Source organism: Bacillus rossius, chromosome 3 (assembly GCF_032445375.1).
Source record: "Bacillus rossius redtenbacheri isolate Brsri chromosome 3, Brsri_v3, whole genome shotgun sequence".
Lineage (NCBI taxonomy): Eukaryota > Metazoa > Arthropoda > Insecta > Phasmatodea > Bacillidae > Bacillus > Bacillus rossius.
In genome coordinates, this window is record NC_086332.1 from 110,817,117 (window position 1) to 110,843,847 (window position 26,731).

Genomic DNA, 26,731 nt, shown 5'->3' on the forward strand with positions numbered 1-26,731 from the left:
CATACATGTTGAACACAGCTGTTATTACAGCGGTAATCTGTCAAGTAATTAGCAACTATGTATACACATTTCAGGAACAAATGATATTAAGAAATTATGTTCACGAAGTTCAAGGTGAAACCATCAAGATACCAAGAGGTAAAGTAACTTTAACAAAATCTGCAGTGCCAACTATTTATCCAAACTTTCCTTCATACTTGACACAGCGCAAGCCATACAGAAGAAAACTAGAGATGAGTGTAAGTTCATTTTTGAATCAAATACAATACTTGCTGCAGTTACGACCATTTAAATTTAAAATTTCAAAGTAACCAAAATCGCACTTAAAACAATTTACAGTTGCTGATGGCATTTTTACTTTTAATGAAAAATTTTTACCATACAGTAGTAAAGTGGTTTGTAAGATAATTACTTGATTTTATTCTACAGCATAGCATAGCTGTGAATTTTGTGTGTGCATTATGATAGTTTTTTTGCATTAAGTCCTACAAAATATTTTTTTTTCTTCATGGCAGGGGAAATTAACTTGCCTTTTTTTTTATCCGCAATTTTTTGGCTCTTCAGGAACATTGGATCTGCTGTAAAACAATTATGGCAGAAAAGTGCTCTATTTGCAGGGCAGGCATCACATGATATTTTATTTCATATCTTTTAAGTAAAACATAAAATTGAAAGAAATACATTTAAGTTTTATTATTAAAGGTATAGAATTGAGAATCGTAACATGAAATTCAGTTAATCTATGTTCACTTAAAGACTTGACTATAATTGTCTGTTTAAAATTACCTTATTGCAGTATAATTTGCAATGTTTATTAAAACTTGGGCACCAGCACAATTCAGAAGAAAAAAATTAAAAAAAAAAAAAAAAAGATGAAATATAACACATTACAGATGAAATTCTTTTAAATATTTTGAATGTATTACAATAGGAATAATAATTTTCAAAGTATTTGCTTTTCAATAAAACAAAACCTATGTGAGTTAATTTAATCACTGTTAAGTAAAGCTTTAAGGGAATTTTAATTTCAATCTGAAAAATTCATTTACACTGGGCTTAGAAAATCCTATTTTATCACACAATGGTTTACAAAGAATGGCCCCAAATTAAACATATAAACATGTACAGCCAAATAATTTCCAGAAAATAAGTGTTACTCTCATGTAGCAGGTAACTACAAATTGCTGTACAAATTATGTAATTTCCATAATGCAGTTATTCATAATAAAAGTTACACACATCAAAATTTAAGCGATAATGGTACTTGTCATTGTTTTCTTTACCGAATAACTACCAGTGGCACTAATGAATTTATGAACACAATTTTCTTTTGCTTCCAAGAGCATTTTTGGGAATGATATGGGAAATATGGACTCTGCCAATTTATTCACATCCTGTGCACACAGCACATAAAAATTATTTTGTAAATTAAATATATATACTTGTTTTATTAAATAAGTACACAAAAATAATTTTATAGACAGTTTATTTTTTACCATTAATTATTTATATTTGTAACATGGGGAGACAACAAAAGTTTTACTTAATTATTTTGATACTACTACAAATTAAAATTCAACTTACTAGGCTACACCAGACGTTAAATTATTAAGTTATTTGTATTGGGCATATGCATTAACTGAAATAATCCAATAATCACTGATGAAAACATTATATTTAAGAACTAAAAAAATTAATAAATTGTATGTCACCAGTATAGTTTTATATTTAACATTTTTTTATACAAACAACCTAGCTTAATAATTTAATTTACTTATCACACAAACACAATACATTGAGGGTAATTACATGATTAAAACTGGTTAGAAACTTACATGAAACTCACCTTAAAAAAAAATAATTTCTTATTGCTGTAAAAATTATAATGAAATTTTCATGCTTGTAGCTTTTCACAATGGAAACAGCTGCAGCTTTGAAGTTTTACAGTAACAAGCCTGGTATAGAAAATATTTCTGGCACCGTAAATTACATAGAAAAAGTTGCACAAGTTTATTCCATACTAGACAACAACAAACCATGGAAAGGCCTGACTGTTGGATCAGATGATGAAAAGGTAAAACTCTAAATTTTGAAATATTTCAATATTATGTCTGTACATAACAAATAGGCTACTCAGAATTATTTGTTTAGTTAATTTTTATAATAACTGATATAAAAACAATACAGTAATAATTTAACATTAAAAGAAATATTTGCATCTATTCATAATCTGCACTTAACAATAAAGATTTTCCTGTATTGGAACATGAAAAATACTTAATGATCATTTCTTATGTAGACATTTCTTGGTTTCTTGGAGTATATTGACACATGGGAATTATCCACCAAATATCAGCCAGAATTGTTTCTTTCACCATCAACAGCCTGTGGAATAAGAGTAATGATAACATCAATCATTGAGTTGTCACATACACTTAATTCTATTGGCTTTCGTTACCTTCTCACATCAAAGGTCAACCAAAACATATTGGAGGTATGTATTATTTAAAAAAAAACATTCATTGCTGATTTTTTAAAGCAAATAATAGCTAATTAACTAATCCTTATGTGATGTCTATAGGAAAAGTTCAATATTGCAATTGGAATTTAATTTTTTTGCCTTATAAAATTTAAAATAACTATATTTGAGACCTCAGAAAAAAATGTTATGAAATGCAGGAAAGTAATCAGTGTTGAAAATGAAAAATAGGGACAAATTTATGGACATATCAATTGTAGCATTCCCTGCCTCTGAGCACCTGGCGACGACAGAGAGGGCAGGAGCAAGAGACACTACATGCCAAGGGACAAATTAATTCTAGTGCAGGCTTAGTAATACAAATACACATATTATTTCACTGATTTTTCCAGCACAATTTGATATATTTAAAAACAATCAGCTAGTAATTTTAAAACGTGATAGTTACAATTGCTTATATTACTTCTCTAAAACATATGTTTTGACTTCAGTGAAATTCCATTGAAACATAAAAAATACAGCTTTGGTACTTCATTATAAAAGTTCACAATTTTAAAACATATTACATGGATATAGAATATATGTTTTAATTAAGTGTGGTACTTTGCAATGAGATTTCAATTTAATAAACAAATAATTAAATTGAGGCCATCACTTACAGCATAATAAATAAGTAAATTAAATATAAAAAATCCAACTTAAAACCTTTACACATATCTACATGGTGTATTCTCCACTCTTATGAAGGCAACCATGTGGTTGAAAATTTGAATTATTTTGTTTGTCCCGTTTCCATTTTAATAACTAATAGTTCTGCAACATACACATAAAACTAACCTAACCAATCATTCACTCCATTTCACAGTAATTTTAATGTAGCTAACCTAACGTTTCTACATGTTAAAACAGTATACTACAATAACATAATTTTTAAAAAATATGTCAAGAATTTTGATACTGTGAAAATGGTTGGTTAGGTTATATTTAGTAAGCTGCGTTTAAAATACTTAAATAGTGGGTGTGGACAGTTGGTTAGGTTAGTTACATTACAACGATTGAGATATTAAAATAGTCAGTTGAGTTAGGCTAACTACAAAAAAAAATAGTAAAATCGTTTAGTTAAGAACCGCCCCTTTAAACTACACATCCAATGGCATTGATCTAATTATTTAATTTTTGCTTCACATAGTGCTTGAAGATTAAGCACAAAAGGAACAACCATTTACCTACCACATTTTATCCCTATTTCAAATTTCTAAACAAGCACAAATGCTGCAAGTAGATGGGTGCACCATACAAGCTCACTACACTCATAGTTTTGAAAACCAAATTTCACAGTGAAGCGATGAAAAGTTGAAAAAACAATTATTTTTCTCTTAAATATCTTAGTAAATCACCAATGTTTTGTGTCCGTAAATTTTAAATTCGGACTTGCTGTAACTGATAATGGAATATGGTATGTAAATTGTATTAGTGGCATGAATAAAATTTACGTTAAGCTTGGAAAGACTGTCGCATATCCCGAGAAATCAGTCGAATAATAACCAAGCGAAAGGTTGTTTATGTTATGCTTGCTATATTAACAAGTAAATCTGTAATTGAAGTACAAAGCTTACCTGCAGGTAAAGTGAAGTAAGGTAAAGTGAGGTCATGACCTCAACTTCACTTTAGTTATTATTCGCCTAATTTCCATTAATCCGAGAATCAACAACATTCACAAACTAAATAGTATAGTTACTGTGATATCAAACCGATAAAAACAAACAAGCACATCTTTTTTCATCCAGACATAACTTACCTCAAATATTTGCTTACCTTCATATGCAGATTGCTCGCGGCGAAACATAAACGCAGTATAGCTTTTATTTACGTGCCCAAAAGGCACAAAGTTGTGAAATTTACACGTTCTTAACGGAAGACTTGTTCAATATAATTCTTGCAAACAAAAAGCACATAACTAAATACCATATCGACTATTTTATTTTACTTCAATGCGGTTTTCTCACGTTCACCCTCAATGGCAGTGTGTAAAGTGTTACCCTTTCGCTACGCCAGCGCACCTAGCGGCAGAATTTTTCCCTGTGCCAAACTCGCCCATAAGAAAACCCGTTTTCTTCCTAACCTGTAGTAGAATTAACCTTAGTCACGGCCTCCTATGTGTGCAAAGCGCCCGGCCGGGTGTGGCATTGCGCAACTAGGTAGTCTGTGTACATGCATTTGATAAAACAATCAAAAACTAAAACTTTTAAAATAGCCAATAATTATTGTTAATTAACTAATCATTTTGTAAACCAATATAGTTCACAAAACTGGCCGGAATCACCTTCCCGCGCTCCGCAGTTTCCCGCGGATTTTTCCCCCTCCCTGCCCCGGTTGCCAGGGAGAATAGTCAGTAGCGATCTAGCTCTCACCTGGGCCGGCAGCCCCGCGCACAGGGAGCATTCATCTTTCGCGCCAATCTCCACGTTAACATCAATAGGTAACTATCTTCAAATCTTCATCAACAGCTCCCCGGTCGGCCCCTAACCGGCCGTACGATATCTCGTGCGGTCTTTCGTTAAAATGTGTGACTCGCCACCGAGTCTTTCCAGTGCTACGTAAGTGTAATATTGCTTTATTAAGTGTACTTGTATACCCGGCCGTTAGTGTACCCCGTGTTACGTCGCGCGCAAACAACCACGTGTGCAGAAACGGGCTTGCCGCTCACCCGAGCCTTCGTCTCCGTAACTCGCCGGGTAACCTACCCCTCTTAAAGTACTAGCCGCCGGGCTACCGAGCGACCGTAAAGAGTACCGCCAATTGAGGGTGGTGTAGGCTGAGCGGAGGTCGACGATGATGCGGCCAGTCGCGTGAGTGCCATATGTGACGTAGAGAAGTGTAACGTGTGCGACGTAATAAATCTGTTAAACGTACGTGTGTGTTTTCTCTAATACGGCGTCCTGGGAGGCCATAACAGCCCGGGGGGCCCTTTGCCGACGCGTCCCTGCCTGCAGCCACGAGGCCAGGAACCCCGCCCTTGAGATCAAAATTCTTTAAACCCTTTTAATTAACGTAATTTCAAAACAGGCAGCGGGGACGGCGTCACTACATAATGTGTAAATTTCTATATGTTGTAATAACAACTAAAGAAAACATAAACATAGGAACAAGGCTACACCTACTTTAAATATACTAAAACATTTTTTCACAGTAACATTAACAATTATTTATTGGCTTAACCTATAAAATGTTTTAAATGTTAAGTGTAAACGAACGAGGAGATAGGTTAATGCTGTAGTACTTTTCACATTTGTTGGGAAGTTTACTGGGAAAAAAACGTTTTTCTCCACTTAAAAAATTAAATTTTGGTATCAGGTCAAGTAATAAAAAGTTACGTAAAACCAGGTGTAAATATAAAATGCGTAGCAGCTTCTCCTATAAAAAATCCATCTTGATTTTACACTAAATAACCAAATATATGGGGGTAAGGAGCACCCTATGCTTGCAATGTTAACATTTTAGATAAATCTATAAAAGCTATTTGTTCCAGATTTTTACAGGTAGTAAGTATATATTTCATAGTGATGCTGAAATAACAATATAATAAAACAATGTAAATTATAATTTTTTAAATTATTTGTTGTAATTTCTTACATATTTTGATGTTATATAATTTTTTTTTATTATTATTGTGAATATTTTTTAAAGATATTATTTCAGTATGCATAGAACCACATTATCAAGACATTCTGTTAGTTTCGTCTCCCAGCATTAAACCAAAGTCAAGAAAATGTACCTTAAAGTTTGAAAAAAGATGTTTTTAGAAAATGGCCTTCAAAGTTGGCAATCAGTGCATGCCTTCTCCATAACTAGGATTGTCAATGTCCTCTTCCATTTCACTCTCAAGCTTCCTTTTGGCATTCCTCCTAGCCAATCAGATTTTTTGTACAGATTTCTGACTCCCATTTCAGCTTGCCTAAGTCTTTCTAAGTCAATTTGTAGCATAGCATCAGCAGTGCGAGAGCCAATACTCAACCCCAGTTCTTCCAATACCTTACATTTTGTAATATTTCCTTGATTGAATGATGCTACCGCATCATAAACACCAAAATGAAGGGTCTTTATTTGCACAAACACAGTTTTGGGCAACCTACTCAATATGACGCTATTCACATGACGCCAACCGCCGGTGCTCCCTCTGGTCCGCAAAGGTCGTTATGCCACAGCAACACTGGCTCCGAAGTGCGACGAACACGCCCGAGCGCGATCTTCACAAAGTGTAAGAAAGTGCACCGCAACGAACGCCGCGACGACGACAGCGCCCGGCCGGGTGTGGCAATGCGCCTAATTAAACACTTGATTATTTTGTAATTAAAACAACCAAATTAATAACAATTTAAAAGAAGGGTTCATGTAAGGGTAATTATGTCTAATTGTCTTATAAGCATATGTTGTGTAATTTGTTTCTAAGTCCAAAACTGGTCGGGTCGGTTTTCCCGCGTTCCACGCGTTTAGGCGCGAGGCCGCCGGGCGGTCTCGCGCTCAGTCTTGAACTCGGGCTCCCAGGGGTCGGACGCTCCGCGAACGTCGGGCCAGCACTTCTAGTTTTCTCTTCAACATTTCAGCAATAGTGTAAGTTTCTACAAACCTTCATTTAGCTCGGCGCCGACCCCACTTAAGTCGCACGATACTTCGTGCGACACTTAACTTAATATTTAATTCCCGTTAGGGATTTTGTTTTAACGTAATACGTAAGGCCATGTCCAGTTTAAGGACCGCGTAATATTGGCACGCAGTTTTAGGCTCCAGTAGCCAATTAATTGTTATCGTCGAGAATCTTGTGAAAGATTGAATAACTTTCATATTGTAACTTTCTTCATGCTTTAGTGTAATTGGTAACGTGTGTTTTAAGTGACTATCTTGCCACGCATTGAGACTTTACGCGTACGTCGCTCACTGACGTGATTGCATAACTTTTCGAGTCTTTAGTTTTGTCGCAGGCTAGACTGCAAACCACCCTAATCACAGGGACTCCGCTATTCGTTAACTTTGCTGTATAATTTGTTGCATCCGCAACTCCGTGACTGTATGTCAAATCTTACTCAGAGACACGTAGCCACAGCTTCAACCCGTCGATCCACTTTGCAATCTATCCTGGTCGCGCATATTATTCGCCGGCGTTTACGTGTGTCACAGCGGTACGACAACGGACGCGGCCAGTAAAAGGACCATCCAGTGTATCGACGTTGAATAAAGTGCAGTGTTCTGATAATCTGTTCATTAATTATTTTCAAGGCGTCCTGGGTGGCCTAAACAGCCCGGGTAATTTCTGAACGTAATTTCCAAACTCCGAGACGCACTCCTGCCTGCAGCCACGAGGCCGAACCCCCGTTAAAAACCCTGAGATATTTCACATTATTAATAATAAATTTAAAAGCTAAAGACAGGCAGCGGGAGTGGCGTCACACAATTTCATTTGAATTCTGAGTACGACCATGAAGACACTTTTTCAGGAGATTGATCTCTGACAGATACCGAAAAATTGGTTTAACCTCTTCCATTATGGCGAAGGTAAACTGTGAGGATGGTTATAAGATTCTCCTGTAATTTTGCCTCTGTTATATTTACACCATGATTCTTCTCCTTTAGGACACACAGCATGTTGTGGGTTATCATCAGTCGATGAAATGTGACAAAACAGAGCCCAGACAGCTGTCCTCATTTTCTGTATTATTGCAAGTCCATAATAATTCTGGATAATATCAATGGTGGAGTCTGTCAGTCTGTTTTTACCATCTAGTGTTCTTCAATCACTCAACTTTTTTTCCATTCATGCTTGTATTCAGTCATCTCAGTCTTGAACCCATTCGCTTATGAACATGTCCAACACATTCCAGTTTTGTAATCTGTACACACTCGCCATATGGTTTCATTTCTTCAATTGCCTTGAATGCTTTTGAGTCACCATCCCCTAAATAGCGCACATATCTTGCATTATACAGTGACAATGAACGCTCAAAAGTCTCACTTCAGAAACCTCCATACCACCACTAGATCCACTGTAGTTAGATGAACACCGCTCTTAATGATTTCCTGGTAATCCTTTGCATTTACAGTGTTAAGACATGATTGCAATGTCAATTACCTTTCCTGTATCTACACGTGTGGCTGAAACTGCCATTTAGTGATGTATGTCCCCGTTTCTGCCAAGAGCCATCAAACGCCACAGTTATGTCACAATCCATGTTATTTTCTTCAACAGCTTCCTCAACAGCCTCCATACTTTTCATAGCAACATCCTCCACAGCAGAACCAACCACATTTACATATCAATCAAATTTTGATGGTGGACTTGGTAAATTCATTACACCACATAACATAGCACAAGCGGCTCTTCCCTTGCCAATTGCGCGAAGTCCATAAACTAACCTAATATTTACACTATAATATTTACTTGAAATCTTCTGCTTATCAGGATTTTTTACATTTATACTAGTATAACTGGAAAATGTTGTCTTGTAATTACAATGTTTACAAAGTATTTCTATCTCTGCAGCCAGGCTTATATGTTTGTTTAGATTCAGACATATGCCATTTTTAGCACACTGCTTGCATAAAACATTATTCTGAAGTATCTTTGACAGTATAGAAATATCAATAACCTCAAACATTTCACTTCCTGTATTTATGTTATGGTAATTTTCTTTCACTTCAACTAGTTTTTTTCTACAAGAGTTTTCAAGAACATGATGCACAGAACTGGAACAGTCTCCTTTTAGGTTATTTTGGTCTATACTAGAAGTAAAATTTGATAGCAATCCCAAAACTTGTCAGTCACTCAATTCACTTTCTTTTTCCAATTTGCACGTTTTTTGAATACTTTATTAGAAAACCTCGGCATGTTGGATCAGCAGAACACTATAAAACCACAAGAAAACATGCTTGCAGAATAGTATTCCTGAACCACAATGGCCAATAAATACACTGTACACTGCTGCCAATATATGAAAACATTTTCCCAACTTCCTTCAAATTTACCTAACACTGATAGTATAATATATTTACATTTACCTGCCAGTTTATCTTCCCAAGACCCCACAAAAAAATCAAAGGATTAGTAAGACACACTTAGTATATATAATTGACCTGCACAATTTTGCAAAAAAAAATAAAATAATTTTGATATTTCTAGTAGGTGCACAATCAAAATTGATACACCACTGGAAAAAGGAATGTTCAAAGCTTTGGATGACTAAATAAAAAAAATTTCAATTTTTTTTATAATTTTGGTGCTCCGTACCCCCTAAAGCTGTAGTACTTTCCACATTTGTTGGGATGTTTACTGGGAAAAAAAGTTTTTCTCCACTTAAAAAATTAAATTTTTTATTATCAGGTCAAGTAATAAAAAGTTACGTAAAACCAGGTGTAAATATAAAATGTGTAGCAGCTTCTGTAAAAAAAAAGCCATCTTGATTTTACACTAAATAACCAAAGATATGAAGCTACAAGATGTAGAAAAAAAGCAAGTAGAGCATTTGTAGTGTTCTAAATAAAATCAATGGACACTTTAGTAGAAAAAAAAACATTATGTTGGAGATATATGACCTCCTGTGAAACGTTTTAAGAAATTGTGTCGATCAACTCTCAGAAACAGCTGTTTTTGCACCAAACTTGGTTTGTGAAAAACTTTAAAAATAGCTGAATTTCATCATTTCTTTTTTACAAATTTCACACTTCACCATATTTAAGGGGTCCCTAAATATCGCAACTAGACATATAATTAACATAAATAAGCCTAGTAAACTTGAGAGTTGCCAGTGAATTTTTGAATTTACTTCATTTATTCCAATATTTTTCTTCAAATCATTTTCCCCAAATCTCAAATCTTTCAAATACTATAGATTCATTGGGAATCAAGAATTCGACCAGCCCATCCCTTATATATATAAAACAAAATTTAACATGATCTACACCTTTTAGATATAATTTACTCATGATTTAAGTGGCCACTTCTCTATTATTAATATTTAATGTGTGACTGTAAACTGAAGTGAGGAGTAAATGAGCAAAATGGTGCTGGGAATGGTGTTTCACAACTTCCAGCACCATCACTGCCGACTGCATGCCCAGTCCTCCAGTATGCCTATGCGTACTTCTTGAGATGTTCGTGACCTGCACACTCCCTGATGCATATCTGCACGTGGCATCATTATCTTCTTAGCTGTTAGACATTTGTGTTCAAAATACCATTACTGATAGCTTGTAACTACCTAGCAACATTATAAAGTGGAAAGAAAATAGGAAACATGTGTTTGTAATGATTTTAATGAGTTAAGTGCCTTACATTGATGGAAATATTTTTTATCTCTAAATACATATTGTACTGGTACTAAAAATCACTTTTACTCTTCATCTTCTTCACAAAGAGGAAAATGTTTTTTTCCCTTCATATAATTTGTTACATTTGAACACGTAGCACATAAAATACGCCAACACTTGGCACCTTAACAACAGACCCATTAGCTGTATGGTGGACTCAACACTCGTAGCTCCACACTGTCTAGGAACACCTAATGAGTACTGTGTAGTGCATGCTGCCTGCAGAAAGGGCACATGTACCTTCATCATCTCAATGGAGGCTCAACTCACACAATACACAATAAATGCTGAACTTTGATTCCTTATTGCCATTGTTAAAAATATATATCTTTGTAATATGTAAATAAATGGGAATGTAAATTATTGCAATAAGGGGGCGAAAAATTGAAACATATACATGAAAAAATCAAACGTACCAGTGCAGAAATGTCAAAGCAACACTTGCCAACTTTTTTTTTTTTTTCAGTTTTGAAAATTGCGTATATTAATTTAGCTAATGACTGTTTTGCAGTACTGTCTTTTGTCTTATAACCAAATTTTTTTACCTGCAATGTTTATTAAATATATGATGACAATACTTGTTTTAAAAGGGTTATGTTAAACCAACAATTTCATTGTAACTTCTGAGTTAAAAACTCAAAGTACAGTATAAGGTCTTTAATCTAGCACATAAGGCCCACGGTCATACCACATTATCGACAGTCAATATAATTTTAATAGGAATACCAAAGAGAAAGGAATTTGCAGTACAGTAGTATTTAAAACAAATTACATAATAAGTTGTTCTATAGAAAGAAAAATACAGATAAGCATTTGTCTTCTTCAAAAACTCATTACAATGTACTTGTGAAATGCAAAATGTAATCCACCAGCAAACAGGACTCACCGTACTGAAATTAAAACAGACAGAAAGGATAAACTGACCACAGCGCAGTGCAATGCTGCAACTGGCAGCCGAGGTCGGCAGAACGTGGCGACCCATGGATCCAGATTAATGACCTTCACTGTACTTCATATTTGTTAAATTAATTTTACATGTGTTAGATGAAACTGATGCATTTATTTCTACAATACAGCATGTTCTTTTATATTAATAATAATTGTGTCCTAAGATTTTGCATGTAGGACTATTATTGATTTTTTGTTGTAGTTAAAAGTTTTTGTACATTTACTGTACCATTATGAAATAAAAAAATAATAAATGTCTCTTCTAAGTTCACCAATGTCAATGTAATTGTAATTGTAATTTAGCTTTTATCAAACTGGATTAACCACCAAACAATTTTAGTTTCACAAGGTCTGTGTGATTACAAGAAGAATGTGGCTACCATTTAAATAAAATTTTCAGAATTCTAAAAATGGTATGAGCTTGCTATATTTTTTTATTATTTTGTGTACAGAAAAGTATAAAGAAACAGCTTCAAATGGGCATTTATTACGGTTCAATAAGATGCTAAGATATGACATTCTCTTCTGCTTTAAGTCCTAATTTGAAGCCAGTCAAACAAACTGAGCACAAATGTTTTGTTATCACAGGCAGGTGACTTTTTTTTAATGTTTGGTTTTGATTGTGTCCTCATCAGGGTGTACTGACTATATCTAGCAGCTACCAGCTACAATCCTGAAAAACCCTTGTGACAGTTTTATTGGCAGTTTCATTGAAACACAATTATATATGCTTGTGATCTCAGGAAGGGAGAAAACAGTAATAAATGACATGTGTAATAAACAAGTTAAAGAGCTTTATTCATAACCGGATATTATGATTTTCGACAAGGTATTTCTGAGATATGTGATGGTTCCTAATTGCATTCACAAATAATTATGAAATAATTTTTTTTTTAATGAATGTAAACTCTTTAAAAATTAAGGCACAATATTTAAGATGAAAATAAAATATTTAGATTTTCAAGAACAGATAATTTTATTGTGAAATTTAAGGACTTTACCACTCGTTGCAGTTTTACTTTCCACATGGAAATGATTAAATTTACATGAATCACATTATAATGTTTACATTCGAAAGAAACACTTTGTAATGTTAACATTTACACACGGCGGAAGAAATTTCCGAAAGTAGGTCTAAAACCAGGTTTTCCAAATTATTCAATTAAGCTGGAACAGACTGTACAGCTTTTTTATTTCCCAAGGTAATTTCAGTTTTAAACAGAGAAAATTTACTCTCATGATGTTATGAGCAACCCTTTGTACAATACGTTCCAGCTAATATGACTTCTTGTCAATTTTTTTTTTGGTGAAGGTGTTAAGCTGAAACTACTCGCCCTAACATACTGTTGGTTGGAATGCGTGCAACCCAGGCTGGGTTTTTTTTAAAGCCAGTAACACACAATTAACAATACAGTAAACCTCTTTATAGCAAAACACCTTATAAAAAAATATGTTCAGTTCAGTGACAACTGTATTAAATTTTTTTGTAGAAAATATTCTGTATAACAAATACATTTAAATAATGTATCCGACAATTTCCCATTAAAATGTTTTATTTTTATTTTTAATTTTAAAACTACAAAACATTTAGTAAAAATATTTAAGGGGAAATAATCTGTTAGCAAGGTGTATATTTAAAGTTCAGAGCAGGAAACAAAAGCAAGAACTGCCATGAATGCTGGTGTACATAGAAAGGATCTCTAAAACTGACTTGTGGTTTGCAGTAAAGCTGAAAAACTTATAAATTTGTTTTAAGCAAAACACCAAAAACATGGTAAAAGCCAGCTAGTGCAGTTGCACACGTAGTTGTCAGTTTAGTTTAAATGGAGTATACAGGGAAAATAACTATTAAAACTGCTTTCTTGCAAAAACTACATAAAATTACATAAACAAAGCAATTTATGTAGCAAAAAAAAAACATTCTGTAGTTTGGGGTTATTAGAGTAAAATCTGATATTATAGCCATTTTTGCCAAGAACCACCTGTAACATACAATGTTATTGTTGTAACTGGTAAGCCTAATTTTTGTACAGTAACTTTTTCCCCTCTACTGTGGGAGGACGGATTTGTTTTAAAAATATACTGCCTGTGATTTTAAAAGTGTTGGCTCAATAAGCTACTATGTATTACTTAACAATTATATTTTACAGTATATAAATAAATTTATTTTAAGTATTGAAATCACCACATTGATCTTAACTCACAATTTTGAGAATTCATGAATTTTTTTCTTTTTACAAATGCAGCATGCTGTATCTGTAGTTCTGTACACTCAAAATTTTGGTGGAGGAAGAAAACTAAAACTGATACCCATGCAGTGTAAATGTCATTGAATCTTCACACGGGAAATGTTCTACAACCCGAAAAAATTAAAAATACACAGTGTGGCTGCTGAGATTTGAGTCTACCAAATACACACAAAATATTTCTCCTTTGCTTGGTGCTGCACATCTTTGCATATTTCCCATCCCATTTTTAAAACCTACAATTTATAAAACAAAGTAAATTAATAAAAATTATATGTAAATTTCTGAAATCATTCACAATACAGTTCAATGAAGTTTTAAAAAAATCTCAACAAAGTCAGGCCATTTCTGCTAGAATATTTTAATCACATCACTCGTACTGTGTACGCATTGATTTACTGAGCTGAGTGAATAAAATAACTCAAAGATGTGCACACCATAACCATCTTTCTATAACAAAGGTTTAATTATAGTTGCACACATTAGTGTTAACAATAATAAAGTGTGAAGGTAAAACACAACTTTTCTTTTGTAAAAATTTTAGCATTTTTTCATGTGCTTGAACAATATGTTCACTTCCTTAACAAAAGCCAACTTATGTACATAAATATACAGCATTAAGGAGTATCATGAAGCAGTGGTCACAGTATTGTGCAAGTGACTTTCTTTCTAGTTCTACGTTGCATAATGATTAAAATCTGCAGGAGGTAAATTTCGCGACATTGTCTCCAGTATACTGCACATAACTGTTCTTTCGGCATAAAATTTTAATTTTAAATAGTCAGAGCAACAGAGGTAAATTCTGAATTTAGTATAGAGAATCAGGTTCACTAAAATTGAAGTTTAAATAATTGTTGTGTATGGCATACCTTTTTTGTTTCTGAATTTCAACTTAAAATAATTTTGTAGCACAAATGTATTACGGATTATGTCAAAATAGATATGTACTGAACAACCATTTCAATGTTAATGATCCACTTTTCATTAACAGTGCATAGGAATAAATATATTTTTGGAGAAATTTTTTATAATATTATAAATGAAAAGTATTTCAATAATGTAATTAAAATCAAGAATACATGAAATCACAATAAAAAAAATTATGAATTTTACATGGGTGAAATGAACCCTTATTTTTTTTTTTAAATTCATCTCTTTACACATGAACATAATGTATAGCATAAGTAAACAGCAAATCAATATTCAAAATTTGTTTTCTAAAATATTAAAACATCCCTGCATCTTTGCAAAGATTTGTACGTATAAGCCTTTGTTTTAAGTTTTGTACTTAAAATTGAAACCTACATGAATGACAGTGATGGTTTCTTTCAATTGAGAAATGTTTTCAATGGTAATATAATTTTCATATCTAATTTTCATTAAAAAAAATTTAATGCTTTACAAATGCAAATATTGTTATATTATTTTTTCCTGTTATTATAAGATTAAAAGAGTTGTCTTCAATAATATTTTCAATGACATCACTGCTTCATTACACTCCATGGCAAACAGAAGCATTATAAAATATACATTACTTAACCTATTTGTACTTCTCATAAATTTTATAAACAATTTCACAAGCACAATCCAATAAACAAAACTTTCAAAACATTACCTTAAATACAAAATATTCTTTCACACAATAACAAGCAAATTAAATATTAATAGTAACTTTAATGTCTACTGCTAAAACATGCTGTTTTTCAATCATCCTAAATAATTAACATTTACGTAACAGTTTTCCTGCGAGCACGACAGACAGAGAAACTATCACGCTTCACCACACCAACTCGGGGCGGACCGTAGCATCAGGGCACGGAGGTTACGGCTACACCCCTGACTAGATAACAAACACAACGAAACGACACAGTTGTCATGCGCTAGCATGCTCACATCCTCGCTGCCACCGCGAGCAACTACTGCAATGTACGCCAGCAATTGGGGAGAGACTGATTCTTCATCAACAGTGTAAAATCAAGAATTCCTGATTTTTAAGATGCAGGTAAACATTTAAAAGGCTCTATGATTAGTATAACCACTGTTTTGTTATTGCTTGACAAATAATTAATTTTTTACAGAGCTGCCACACTTACATGAGTAAAAACAAACTGAGTGTTCAGATGACTAGGAGCATCTGGCAGCTTATTTGCTACATTTAAACATCCTCCCAATGATAGGTGGAGAGTAACTCGAGAACGCCTGGAACTGGCCCCTGACAAGAACTATACATAACACTGAGGCACGATGCTTCGTAACCTTCTATACAGGTACAATTTTGGTCCATTCCATCCTTAGCACAATTGGAGGACAGAAATTTGCACAGTTCCTGTTAAGGGTGGCAAAAATAAAAACTTTATAGCACAATGTTAATCTGTCTAAAAGACTGTTAGTAAAAGCGTGAGTTACAAGACCCAGATCTGTACAATGTATGTTCGAATAGCCACAACTTAAACACAGTCATTGATCGTTATCCTAGAGCTACTTTGTGTGGACATAATTAACTGCTATCTCTGTTACTTTCTGAATTAAGCATGGCTTGCCTTGGTGCTGTGGGAGGCCAGCAAATCTGACCTGTAATCCTGTATTCCTGTAATCCTGGAGTCCTGGACTCTAATGCCATATGTACTAAAATCCTTCACCATAACACCTGAAAGGTTAACATCTTCTAAAATTATTTTTCTTAAATTCAAATAGTATGCTTGTTTTGGATTTATATTCTGTGCACATCAAAGCATTGTAATGAAACAACCAATAAAATACAGTAATTTAAACATTTCAACTTTTGATGACATGTGTTTGAAGATCCAAAGCCTCTCTCACCATCTAAAAAACGAGAAACTACAAAACATCATTGAATGACACTTGTATGCTTCCTAAAAATGTTTTGCTAGCTGCTACGAGCCTGTCAGTCTGCACGAAAACAAAAACATTCAATGTACACTTTAAAAAAAAAAAGATACTAAAACTGGTTAAAAATCAAGTCATGGTACAAAACTTTTCTTCATTTAATGATGCATTAAATGCTTCATTTAATGATATGTAATCACTCATTAACATAGCAACAAGTCTGAGGAATTGCTATTCTGCTCGTGGTATCTGAAATGTCCACTCTGTTAGGTTGTGTGCACCGAGGCATGAGCATGCTAAACACACATTCGCAACAAAAAATGGGAATTTCTTTGGAAACTTCTGTGGGAGGTGACACAGAATAAACAGTGTTAGAATCATAATTATTATGAGAAAGATGAACTCACTTACTTACAATCTCAACAAATTTATTTACTGGTTCTGAGCATTTTTAAAAAATCTTCATTGTATACTTGTTCGATAGTTCAATGTGAAAAGTCACACTTTGGAAAAATGTATATACAATTATTTTCTGTATCATTTAAACAAATAATATGTCTTGTCCAATCTTTGAATATTTTTTTAGATATTTTTTAACACTTTAAACAGAACAATATAGTATTTATATATACATATATTAATTAATTTCATACATAAGTTTTGAAATTCAATTTTAACATTATGTGATATTTACGAATAAAGATAATATATATCAGTTCTTATATTAATATTTTTCACATGACCGTATAGTAATTTGCTTCCTCTTTGGAGTTTTCAGTAATTACTAATATTTTTAGAACATAATTATAACCTCGAAAACATTTTCCACTTTCTCATACACTATTTCCCACACACTCCATAAATACAAAAAAATAATAATATGCAGGTTCTTCAGATCATAAAATGTCATAAAACATTCTAAATCACATTCTTGCAGTTGTTGCACCTTAAATTTTGCAAATTCACTACATCACACTGCAAATTTAATGAATAATGTAACTTTTTACACACTTTAAACATTCAATTTTCTTCTCAGAATTGAAAATTGTGCCATTAATTAGTCATTTCACAATGAAAATTTAATAATTATATTATTACTCATGTAATAAAAATTAATTTAAATTCATGAAAAAAAAAAGACTCTCCAATGTCACGAAACTCTGTGAGTACATTTCACTTTGCAGTGTAAGAATATTAGTGATAATCACTGTTGTAGGGGTGAAAACTCTATATAGGCCTAATGATATTGTCTTCTAGTGCTTGATGCAAATGATTTTAAGTCGATATTTACACAACGTAATTACTTTTCTTGTGAACATGTCTCAGAGGGATGGCTTTGACTCAACTCTTTGTGCTTCAAACGGTCCTCCTACCTACCAGAACCAGGTGATGACTGTCACAAACTTAACATGAAATCATTTTAGTGCTGAGAAAAACAACATTAAATGCTGTGTCACATAAAAACACAGTATAGTTTGTCTTTTACTATAATGATTTTAAGCTAAACTAATGGACAACATGTAAATTTTTCTCCTCAAGGATGTTTTCACATGATTATTACACCAATAAAACACCAAAAAATTTTGAATTGTAAAATTTGTTTGTAAAAAGTTATGAATAAATGAACAATAAAACCATGTGTACACAGCATGCCAAAATGGAGGTCTTGTGTCTGACTTTCATTTGACGTCACAACTCAGATGTGAACTCACCCGTCCCAATTGTTTGTGTAGCTCTGAAGTGTGCTTGCTTCGAAAAGGGATGTCAAAGTTAAAAAAGCTGAAGTAACAAATGCATACATTAATGAATTCCAAAATATGTTTTGCAGTCCCATACATGCATATAGCAAAAGACTGTTTAATACAAAATGGTAGTGATAATAACTACAAGGAATATTACACATTAAACATTCATATGTGCAATGCATTTTGATAGCTTTTCCTAAAACATGATATGCAGTGAAACCTCAATAATAAAAACCTTGTTATTACAAAACTCTAACAAAGTGTTTTCAAAGTCACTTAAAATCACACACAATTTATAGTGCTAAGAAATTTATTATTACAAAAATATGATTATTATGTAATGCCAAGCTGATTTTGTTCCAAAGGTAAAAATTATATGTAGTGAAGGAAGGTTACTACATTAATATCTCAGAATAATTTCATGAAACAATGGGAAGTTTCAACTAAACTAATACTGATGCCATTGCTTTAGTTCAGTGTAAGTTCGGAAGAAATGCTTAGAAGTTATATATTCTTCTGAAGGTAGGATAGTGGGGGAATTCCGATCATTTAATATTACCCATAAAAAGAAAATTTGCTACAGCAAGGAGGTGCATAACAGAATATACACTGTGCTATTTTGTCATGGCTTCTGGGTATTACCAATAAAGAAACTAGGTTGGTTTGAAAAAAAAAATTATCAGTTTTCATAAGTCATAGGTTTGGTCAAAATTACCCTGACATGTAGTTGATTCCGATCATTTATATTTACCAAATAATTTGAAATATTTCAGACACATAGATATAGCTTTACTAATTCTAATAGCACAAATAAATGCATAGCACACATAGCACAAGCAAATGGAACAATTTACTTTGTGTGCAACAAAAAACAATTGTTGAGAAAAATTTAAAATTATAAAATATAAACAATAGCTGAATTATAGGTGATAAAATCCACTAGTTTATGAGTGAGTGGTGTTTATCACTGACAACAGTTACAAACATAATGGTTGGGTGTATCACAAGCAGTGCACTCTGAGCACAAAGTGCACCTATATCAATGTTCATTGTCATAGTTTTCATCTTTACCAAGAATGCAAAATTGTTTGGTATTGCTTATTGTTTGTTCTATGTTGTCACAGCGATTATCACAAGGTTCAGCAACTGTATCATCTTCTGAGGAACTTCCTGAAAGGATCTCAAGATACTGTTTCTTTTTCTGCCGAGAATCTCGGCCTAAGTTTCCATAAAGTTCCTTTCTTTCTTATTCAACCTTCTTCAATTTTTTAGCAACAGCCTTTTATTACCTAGTTTCTTCAAGAAATTTCTTTTGTGGAATTGAAGTTACAACCTGAGAATACATTTTACGTCTAGGCCTAGTCTTTGACTCTATTGCTACCCGAAAAATTAGTTTTGGCACTGGAGCCACATCCTGCAAAGAACACGAAGGACCAGCACAACTGGAATGTGTGAAAACCATATTAGGTGAGACAGTTCTGTTTCAGTAGCTGAACTTGAAATAACAGCAGAAGTGACAATGGTAACATTTTCAATTCTCCTTCTGTGGTAGACCTATTCACCTCTTGTAAGCTACTGGGAAGGAATTCCTCTTCAGAAAAAATATCGGGATCTAGTGGGCAAACTCCGGTTTTTCATAAACCATTGACTGCCATCTCATACGTCGCTACCTTCATAAATGCAATGTTAAAGAGTTCTGAGAGTTCATCTCGACTGAGTTTTTCGTAGGGATGATTTACCATCCATCTTCTCCATGCTTCGTGATATGCCTTCATTAGGGGTGCATAGAAAGTATCATCCAAAGGCTGCATTTGAAACAATGTGTTTGGAGACAAAGTCAGCATGATTATTCCTTCGGGATGACAAAATTCATGACTCAGAGAAATATGGGTGGAATGGTTATCCAGAACAAGCAAAACTGGATTGTTAGGATCTGGTTAGCAAAAGGCACTGAAATGTTGTTGCCATGCTAAAAATTAGGTCTTCATTCTTCCAACCTGACTTAGAGCACTGATATAAAGAACCTGGGAACCATCTCTATTCACAATCTTGCTCAGCCTTTGACGTGAGTAGATAACATTGGTGGTGCGAAAGAACTGCTGGCACTCATTGCACATATAACCGACACATTACGTCCCCTTTCCAGCTGACTGCTGTTCCAACTCTCCCCTCCTTCTTCACGAGAATTCCTGAATTAAGGACAGTATTTAAGCCAGTCTCGTCTACGTTGCAGATCCTGTCATGTGAACATTTGTGCTTCAACATCTGGCCTTCCAAATTATCATACAATAAGTTAATTCAACTTTTTTAAAAGCTGTAATCCTATTGATACTTGTTGCCTGTGGCTGTCGGAGTGATATACTAGGATGTCGCCTCATTAAACCTTCCAGCCAATCCCTTGTAGCCAAATTACTTGCCATGCAGAAATTGTGTGGAATCTAAAGTTTCACAGGAAAAACTAGCTTTCTGAGGTCTGTCATTGAAATCCCATAAAACAATTTTGATGGAAGAATTACATGATCTGCATTCTCATTTTCCTGGGCAGTGTTAAATATTGGTAGTCTTCCAAAATTAAATTTTTAAAAATTAGCTGATTTCAGTCTGTCATGGAGTGTACATATGGAATTGCATACTATTTAGCTGCTTGCCGAATTTATTTCTTCTTTCTTCTACTGCTTTGACAGCTGCATACAGTGTTTCAGCATTCCATGGCGCTTTGTGTTCGTGTTCTATGTCGAGGCATCTGTGAAGTGTACTGCATAATTGGAATAAAAATTAATATTTATTGATAAAAATACTTTTTAGGGTAATTCCTATCAGCATAGATCGGAATCACCCCGAACTACAATGTGCAAATAAACTTGCATCTTCTACAGATGACAGAAAGTTAAAATAATTTCCAAGTTCATTATTATTTTTATATGTCCTGTTTACTTGTGCACAAATTATTGTAGATATTACTTATACATACTTTATTATCTTACTTACATAATATGATACAAATTTCTTAGAAGAATTATCGACGAAATAAACAAAACATTCTAGTTGCCATCTCTACGCAGCCAGTGTCGCGTTACCTTTCTGAACGTGCTTCACTCACCCTTCGCTAGAGCTTGGCAGCCTACAGGCGAATTAACTGAATTGAGAATTCAGAGATCAATAGTGGTTAGAATTAGCCCGATGTTCGGAATTCCCCTACTTTACCCTATGTGTTTTTGTGGATATTTGCTAAACCATTGCTTTATTCTTTTGTTTTAAATCCTCATAAAAAAAAAGGAGTACAGTACCAAATACGTATGTATGTTTTTTAACCACCGGTGTAGGTAGCCGTCCTAAAATTGTTTTTAAATACCAAAAATAGTATATTTGGTGAGGTATAAAATTATGTGCAAATTTCCTTGGTGATAGGGTTTTGCATGAAACCATACTAAAGGGAATGTTTATAATTTGTCTTTTATGTTTTATATCTTGATAAGTAATGTAATGTTTATATATGAGTTTAACGTTTGAATTACAGAGCAAAATTGAGTGTGCTGTAAACCTCAAGAAAGTCTTATACATAAAAAACATTTACAAAGTACAATAAAAGTACTCTTTGAAAAATGAAAATTGTTGGAAGCTGTTTATATAACATAAAATAATTATGATGATACAAGTTTTAAAAAATTTACTTCTGTAATATAAAATAAAATTTTCCAATCTATAGATGTACCACAGTTAATTTAAAGTACTAAAAATTTAATTTTTAGGGAAAACAACACCAAGGCAGCCATTATTCTGAGTTAACCTGTGGCCGGTCAATGCAAGATGTTACCACTGGAAACCAATACTATTGTGGGCTCCAGTCATAATGTGTGCAGTTTATTTAGCTGTCAAAACCAGTCTCAGATTATACAATTGAACTGTATTGTTGGAAAAAAAAAAAGGCTAAGGCTATGCTACGATTGAAATAACTGTTACAATAACCTTGCTAATAACAACGGATAAAGCAATATATGCTATGATTGATATAAGGAACATACTGAAGCTTGGTACTGATCTAATCATATTTTACATCCCACATCCCAACAAGAATTTCAACAGAAACTTTACAAAGATTTTACTCTATAAGTTATTTTTTATTATGCACTCGTATATTTATTACCTAGTCAACACAGAGACAAGAAAATACCTTCGTAAAAACTCTTGCAAAATCAACTAACATAATATATAGGTAACATAATTGCCATTTATATGATGAGGTGAACGTTTCAGAGTAGATTTCACATGTTTCGTTTGTCTCGGGCTTTGTGAAAGGATTGTGAATCTTGGACAGTAATGTTATAATTATTCAACATGTTATGCATGATCATAGCAAGCACCACTGAATACAAAGTAATAAACTCTAACTGTTATCTGACTCGTACACTGCAGTTGCAGCAGAGAACCCACATTGCAACCCGTGGGTGTTGATTCTCTACGCCTGTTCATTCTGGCACCGCCCTTCCTGGGATTGAACACCAGATGTATTTTAAGGTAGTGCAGCCTTTACGTTTGTATCTCATGAATCAATGTTTTTTAACATCATGAGAAATAGAAACATTACATCATGTTTATAATTTTTTCCTGTAATCTCAGCTCTAAGAGACTATAAGTAAAATAATGTAAACAATTTTTTTCTTTATCTACTCATAGTATAATGTAGGATGTGTATTTTTTTTTCAAAATTCTCATTTTTCGTTCCAGCAATTTCTAATAACTCAACTCCAGCCTTCCAGTTTGCCATGCACTAAAGTGACACACCAGAGTTATGATGTCAAACTGATCAGGACACTTTCACACTCAAATAACAACTATGCATATATACATATTTATGATTTAAATAACTTTGTCAACATTGATTTTCATGTAATAAACAACATTTTGTATGTCAGATACATCTTAGAAAATTGTTTTTATATAAATTAAATTTTTTTTTATAATTTTTAAAAGTTGCCCATTGTTTGTAAAAAATAAAGCAGTCCTAAACCAAAGTTTTACAAAGCTTGCAAACTTGTTCCAATCATAACAAAGGTTGAGAGTAATTACAGCACCAGATAGGTTGTGCAACAATATATTATCAAACAATGCTAACAAGACATGAATTGGTCAAGAATATGCTTAAAACCTTTGACATATTGTGACAGAGATTTCTGTCTAATTTCTTTCAACTTTTACTGATCTGTGTTAGGTGTGTTAAATAATCATACCTAGTTCTTGTCTGTTAAGATAATACTGTCCAGTTCACTAATACATAGAGTTCTATGAACATTACAAGGGATCTAATTCTGTAGTTACACAATAACCCTCAAATGCCACATGATAAATTTTTACAAAAACACATATTTAGAATATCCTTTCACGTTGGCAAATGACCAAACTACACTCTCTAATCAAAACTATTTTCTCTCTAAAGTGAAAATGCATATATGTATATATATACTGCGGATAAACACAAAAACATTCCTAACAACATTCAAAAGTTTTCCTAGTATTTGTTGTAGATATCAGTAAAGTACTGAATATATGAAATAAATATGGAAATCAATATGAAATCAATACTCAAACCAGTCTGACAACAAAAGAATACAAACACATAGTAGAGCCTATACACAGCTGACAACCATTATCTGTTTTGGTCTGGCAATGAGATCAGCTTTGAGAAAAACTGGTATTAACTGATCAGTTTACTATATGTAAAATATTTAAAAATAAAATAATGATGAACAATATAATATTTTTTATATTAATTCAGACTCGAAAATTTTACAACAAAAAAAATGAGCACAAAGTTTTCACATATTTGTAAGGCAGATTGTTAGTAAAATATAAAATATGAATGCTAGGAACAAAAACTATTGTTTGTTAATGTTGAGCATTTTCCCCGGGCAATATGAAACATTTGTCGGAGGCCACGCCCAGTCACGGACAGCTGTCGCTTGCGCCAACACTCTGCACCCGTGCACCATGCTGCATGCCCTGGCTCTACCATGCTCACTCAGCCCAGAGCTGGTCCTAGCGCCGTCCCCTCGCACACCCCGACGTCTACCTTCTCCAGCCTAGCCTAACCTAGCCAGTTGGAACTACAAGACCAGCACGATAGCACCACGAGTAAAACATCATGCTTTCTTGCTGTAGGGAATTCCACCTCGATCATGCCCTTTAACTGCAGTTCTGCTCTGCAAGCAGACGAGGAAGCGGAACAGGGCCGCACACCCGGCTCCGTTGTTAGACGGTGGTGAACCTTGCAAGCCTCAGCTCCTGACCTGACAAGCCCATTCGACAGTTAGGATAATGCCTCCCCGCATCTGAATCCACCGAGGCACCCCAAATGCTAGTTCAACCTTCACTGCATTACAACTGCCCAAACGAACCGGGATACCAGGACTTCCCGCAACACGTCTGACTGTTCGTAGATCCCGTGTCTCTAAGAAACACAGCTACGAGAAGCTCTGTCAGTGCTGCTGCCTCTGCTCAGCCCCACACAGGGTCACGGCATCCCGGACACAACTTCACCCTCTTCACCCTAGCACGCTCCAGGAGAGAGGAGCCCATTGGGCATGGCCGAGCCTGCGGTAAGTGCACGCCACGATGTCAATTCGCCCTCACAGACTTCCAGGCGGGTGAGAGAGCGGCTTTAAGTGAGGGAACGAAGGTTCAGAGAAAGTAATACAAATGTATGAATATACTAATGTTATCAGCTGTTGATGAACTTGTAAAATTTAGTAACTACAATAAATATTATTTGTGAATTAATAATTATGTAACATAACAACAGTTTTTCTCCAATCTGGGTAGGACCGTGAACACAATGAGTTAAGAGTTGAGCCCCAGGTGAAATGGCAGATAAGGAGAACTCAGCAAGCACTCTCTAGTTCTTCACTGCGTCGTCTCTTCGCCTGCCTCTTGCGGAACTCGTGAAACTCTTCCTTCATCGCTTGCACGCGAGCTTCAATGTTGTCGTACTTGGACAGGTGTTTGGTCCTCGCAGGGAGCGGAGATGTGGAGTACACTTCCGAGTCGCTGATCCCTCTGTCGTCAGCGTGGCGTCGTACAGGCGTGGGAGGGAAGACGGGGTCGAACTCGTAGTGGGCATCGACGCTGATGTCCAGCGACTTGATGGGCTCCGAGTGCGGCGGGGAGGGGGGGTGGAAGTTGGCGGCCGCGAACTCGAGCCACGGGCCGAGCAGGGGTGGCGGGCGGAGGAGCAGCTGGTGGATGGTGGCGGGGTGTGGTGGCGGCGGAGGCGGGGGCGGGGGCGGGCGGTAAGGAGGCAGCCGCCACTCGGCGCTGGTGCTGCCCGACTGCGAGCTCTGGTTCTGCTGGGAGGACGTGTTCTTGCTGCCGAAGCCTGAGGAGCTGGAGGGCGAGGTCTCCATGAGCAGGTCGGACAGCTCGGGCGCGCTCCTGGCGTGCCTGGCGTGTCTCGGCAGGAGGCGAGCCACCCTGGGCCCTGCTGCCCACGGCACGGGGCGAGGGATCCTCACTCGAGGAGGGGAACGAGCCACGGGAGGCAGGAAGAGCGGTGGGGGAGGGCCCGGCCACGCCTCCTCGTGAATGGCTCGCAGGGATGGCAGCTCCTGGGAGTAGCGCTGGTGCACGGAGCGTAACTGCACGTGGCCGGGCGGCGTGGGTCGCGACCGGTCCGCGGAGGAGCCCGTCTGCCTCACGGAGCTCAGGTCGGAGAAGTTGTAACCCGGAGACCAGCCGGGGGCGAGGGGGGAGCTGGCACGCAGACGGGGTGGCAGGAAGGCTGCCAGCATGCTCTCCCCTGATGCCTGGGAACGCAAGGACAGCTGGCTGGGGCAGGCGACCAGCGGGCGCCGCCAAGACGCCCGGCGCCGGGACAGGAACCCCCCGTCATCGCTGCTGCTGGTGCTGCCGCCCGCGCTCGACGAGGAGTCGACCAGCACGAAGCGGCCGTCGGGGGCACGGTGTATGCGACCGAGATGGCGCTGGTCGACTAGGTCGAGGCCGCGTGGGGGCAGGAGCCAGGTCTGTAGCCACTTGACGAGTCCTCCTAGTGCGCTCATTACACCTGGTACTCTGCCCTGTCTAGATCTGCTGGCAATACACACCCCCATCAACAC

General features: G+C 35.5%; 1 protein-coding gene across 13 annotated transcripts in view; it reads right to left on the reverse strand.

Moving 5' to 3' along the window:
* Positions 1-1,469: 1,469 nt before the first annotated feature.
* The window catches only part of LOC134531133 (protein turtle), a 423,117-nt gene continuing 397,855 nt past the window's right edge, over positions 1,470-26,731 (reverse strand). For 9 of the 13 annotated variants that reach the window (XM_063366727.1, XM_063366729.1, XM_063366728.1 and 6 more), the window contains one exon: positions 1,470-26,705. In XM_063366727.1, the coding sequence (XP_063222797.1) occupies positions 25,499-26,705 (1,207 nt within the window). In that variant the 3' untranslated portion in view covers positions 1,470-25,498. The remainder of the gene's footprint in view (positions 26,706-26,731) is intronic. The other 4 variants (XM_063366724.1, XM_063366719.1, XR_010074944.1 and 1 more) reach the window with 3 other exon arrangements.